Source organism: Palaemon carinicauda, chromosome 1 (genome assembly GCF_036898095.1).
Source record: "Palaemon carinicauda isolate YSFRI2023 chromosome 1, ASM3689809v2, whole genome shotgun sequence".
Lineage (NCBI taxonomy): Eukaryota > Metazoa > Arthropoda > Malacostraca > Decapoda > Palaemonidae > Palaemon > Palaemon carinicauda.
This window is the reverse complement of record NC_090725.1, coordinates 306,551,277-306,553,776: the sequence shown is the minus strand read 5'-3', so window position 1 is coordinate 306,553,776 and position 2,500 is coordinate 306,551,277. Positions and strand designations below refer to the sequence as shown.

Genomic DNA, 2,500 nt, shown 5'->3' with positions numbered 1-2,500 from the left:
ATATAAAGATAGTGCGAAAATTCCAATTGTTAAAGTAGTTACACAGGGAAACCCCATCTTTTCCTAAATTATTCACAGTTTGACTAAGAGGTTTTAAGAATTTATGTTGGGAAATGTAGGAATTAGTATTAATGGGGAATACCTTAACTATTTAAGATTTTCAGTTGACATAGTTCTGTTTAGTAAATTATGGGGAGGAAATAGAAAAGGTGATAGAAGATTTGAATATAGAAATTAAATATGTAGGACTGAAAATTAATATGAGTAAAACTAAAATAATGTTCAAGGAATATGCATACGACCCTCTAGAGGTTGTTAATGAATATACGTACTTAGGACAAGCAGTAAGTGTTTTCCCAGAACATGAGACTGAAATTGAAAGGAAGGTAGCTTTTCGTAAACTAAAGGAGTTTACATTAGGAAAAGTGAAATGCCACTTTCTCTAAAAAGAAAAGTGTTTGATTAGATGATCCTTCCAGTATTAACTTATATATCAGACACTTGAGGCCTTACTAAAGCCTTAGAACATAAGCTAGTTACAACTCAGAGAGCTATAGAAAGAATAACAATGGGAATAACACTGTTGTTGTTTCGCTGATCAGGTAAATAAGTGAATGGAGTATGGGATAAGGCTTTGTACTTCATGACAAATAATCTTCTAATTCCATGAATAATTGAAGGGTTAAAGCTTTATATATATATATATATATATATATATATATATATATATATATATATATATATATATATATATATGTGTGTGTGTGTGTGTGTGTGTGTGTGTGTGTGTGTGTGTGTGTGTGTGTAATTCCAATTGATATACATATACACAAATATAATGTATATATGTATGAAATTCGAATTGATATATATATATATATATATATATATATATATATATATATATATATATATATATATATATATATATATATATATATAAAGTTTATACTCTCTTTTGGTGCAACATTTTTCAAAGGGGAGAACGTGTTTGGTTGAAATATACCCATTATTACTTGAATATACCATTTGTATAGACATTTGACTATAATGCCCAAGTCCGAATTGGATAATATGGTTGTGTACGTTCGTTTGTTTGTCAAAGTTAATATTATTGTTGCTTCTGGCAGATGTGAAATGAAAATCTCCATATTCGAATTGTTTTTTTCTATTCATTTGACATTTTGTACTGGCAATTTATCTCCGAAGTTATGAAGACTTTGTGTCTTCAGGTGTCTTCAAATTCAAACGATTGACTCCTCCCACGTTCATCCCACTCTCTCTCTCTCTCTCTCTCTCTCTCTCTCTCTCTCTCTCTCTCTCTCTCTCTCTCTCTCTCTCTCTCTCTCTCTCTCTCTGTTGCTCTTCATCGATGTCCCGCCCATTCTTGTTCAGTCCCTCCCCCACGAAGTTATTACTCCCACACATAAAATCCCTCCCACTTCGCCACCTGTTCGCAATATAACGCGAGCTGTCTTCAGCGGCGCAGCTCCGGGGTCTAGATTCTTCTTCTTCCAAACAGTAGCGCGGAAGAATTTTTAGCGTATTCAGGATAAGGGAGATTTCTCTTACCAGCCAACTTTGATTTCCTTTACGCTATTTTATTTTATCTCGCACACTTTAATATTTGTAGTTTTTTCCTGCTTCTTTATCGATAAAATTTTGAAATCTTTTTGAGGATAATTAGCTTTATTAGATTTCCAGTATTTTTGCTTTGACGCCAAATAGAATTTCTTATTCAGAAGATATTTGATCATCTACGAAAAACTTTGCCTCGTTTTTTCTCACTTTCATTTATTTTCTACTAATAAATTCAATAGAATTCCCCCAACTCAAATACAATACGATCGATTTCGACGAATTCCACCTGTTGAACTGAGAAGTGTTTTACGCCACTGCACTAGCTGTGTCCTGACACATAACCTCTCTCCCTCCCCTCACGAGTAGCTCTCCAATTATGAACTCTCTCAAGACTTGTTCTCTAATCTTGATGGTCGTTCCCTTCCTCATTGTCTGCTCACCTGTGATGGCAGGTAAGTTCATTTAGTGGTTTAACGTTTAATATCCCAGTACTAAAATTCAGTGGTTTACTTTAAATGTCCCAGTACTAAAATTTAGTGGTTAAATTTAAATATCCCAGTAGCAAAATTTAGTGGTTTAACTTTAAATATCCCAGTACTAAAATTTAGTGGTTAAATCTAAATATCCCAGTAGTAAAATTTAGTGGTTAACTTTAAATATCCCAGTATTCAAATTTAGTGTTTAACTTTAAATATCCCAGTGTTAAAATTTAGTGGTTAACTTTAAATGTCCCAGTATTAAGATTTAGTGGTTAACTTCAAATATCCCGGTATTAAAATTTAGTGGTTAACTTTAGATATCCCATTATCAAAATTTAGTGGTTAACTTTAAATATCCCACTAGAAAAACTTAATGGTTAACTTTGAATATCCCAGTATTAAGATTTAGTGGTTAACTTTAAATATCCCAGTATTCAAAT

At 32.4% G+C, this 2,500-nt stretch overlaps 1 protein-coding gene across 2 annotated transcripts in view; it reads left to right on the top strand.

Moving 5' to 3' along the window:
* The first annotated feature begins 1,466 nt into the window (after positions 1 to 1,466).
* Positions 1,467 to 2,500, top strand: part of LOC137645478 (uncharacterized) — a 111,831-nt gene continuing 110,797 nt past the window's right edge. For both annotated transcript variants that reach the window (XM_068378293.1, XM_068378286.1), the window contains exon 1: positions 1,467 to 2,033. In XM_068378293.1, coding sequence (XP_068234394.1) covers positions 1,958 to 2,033 — 76 coding nt within the window. In that variant the 5' untranslated portion in view covers positions 1,467 to 1,957. The remainder of the gene's footprint in view (positions 2,034 to 2,500) is intronic.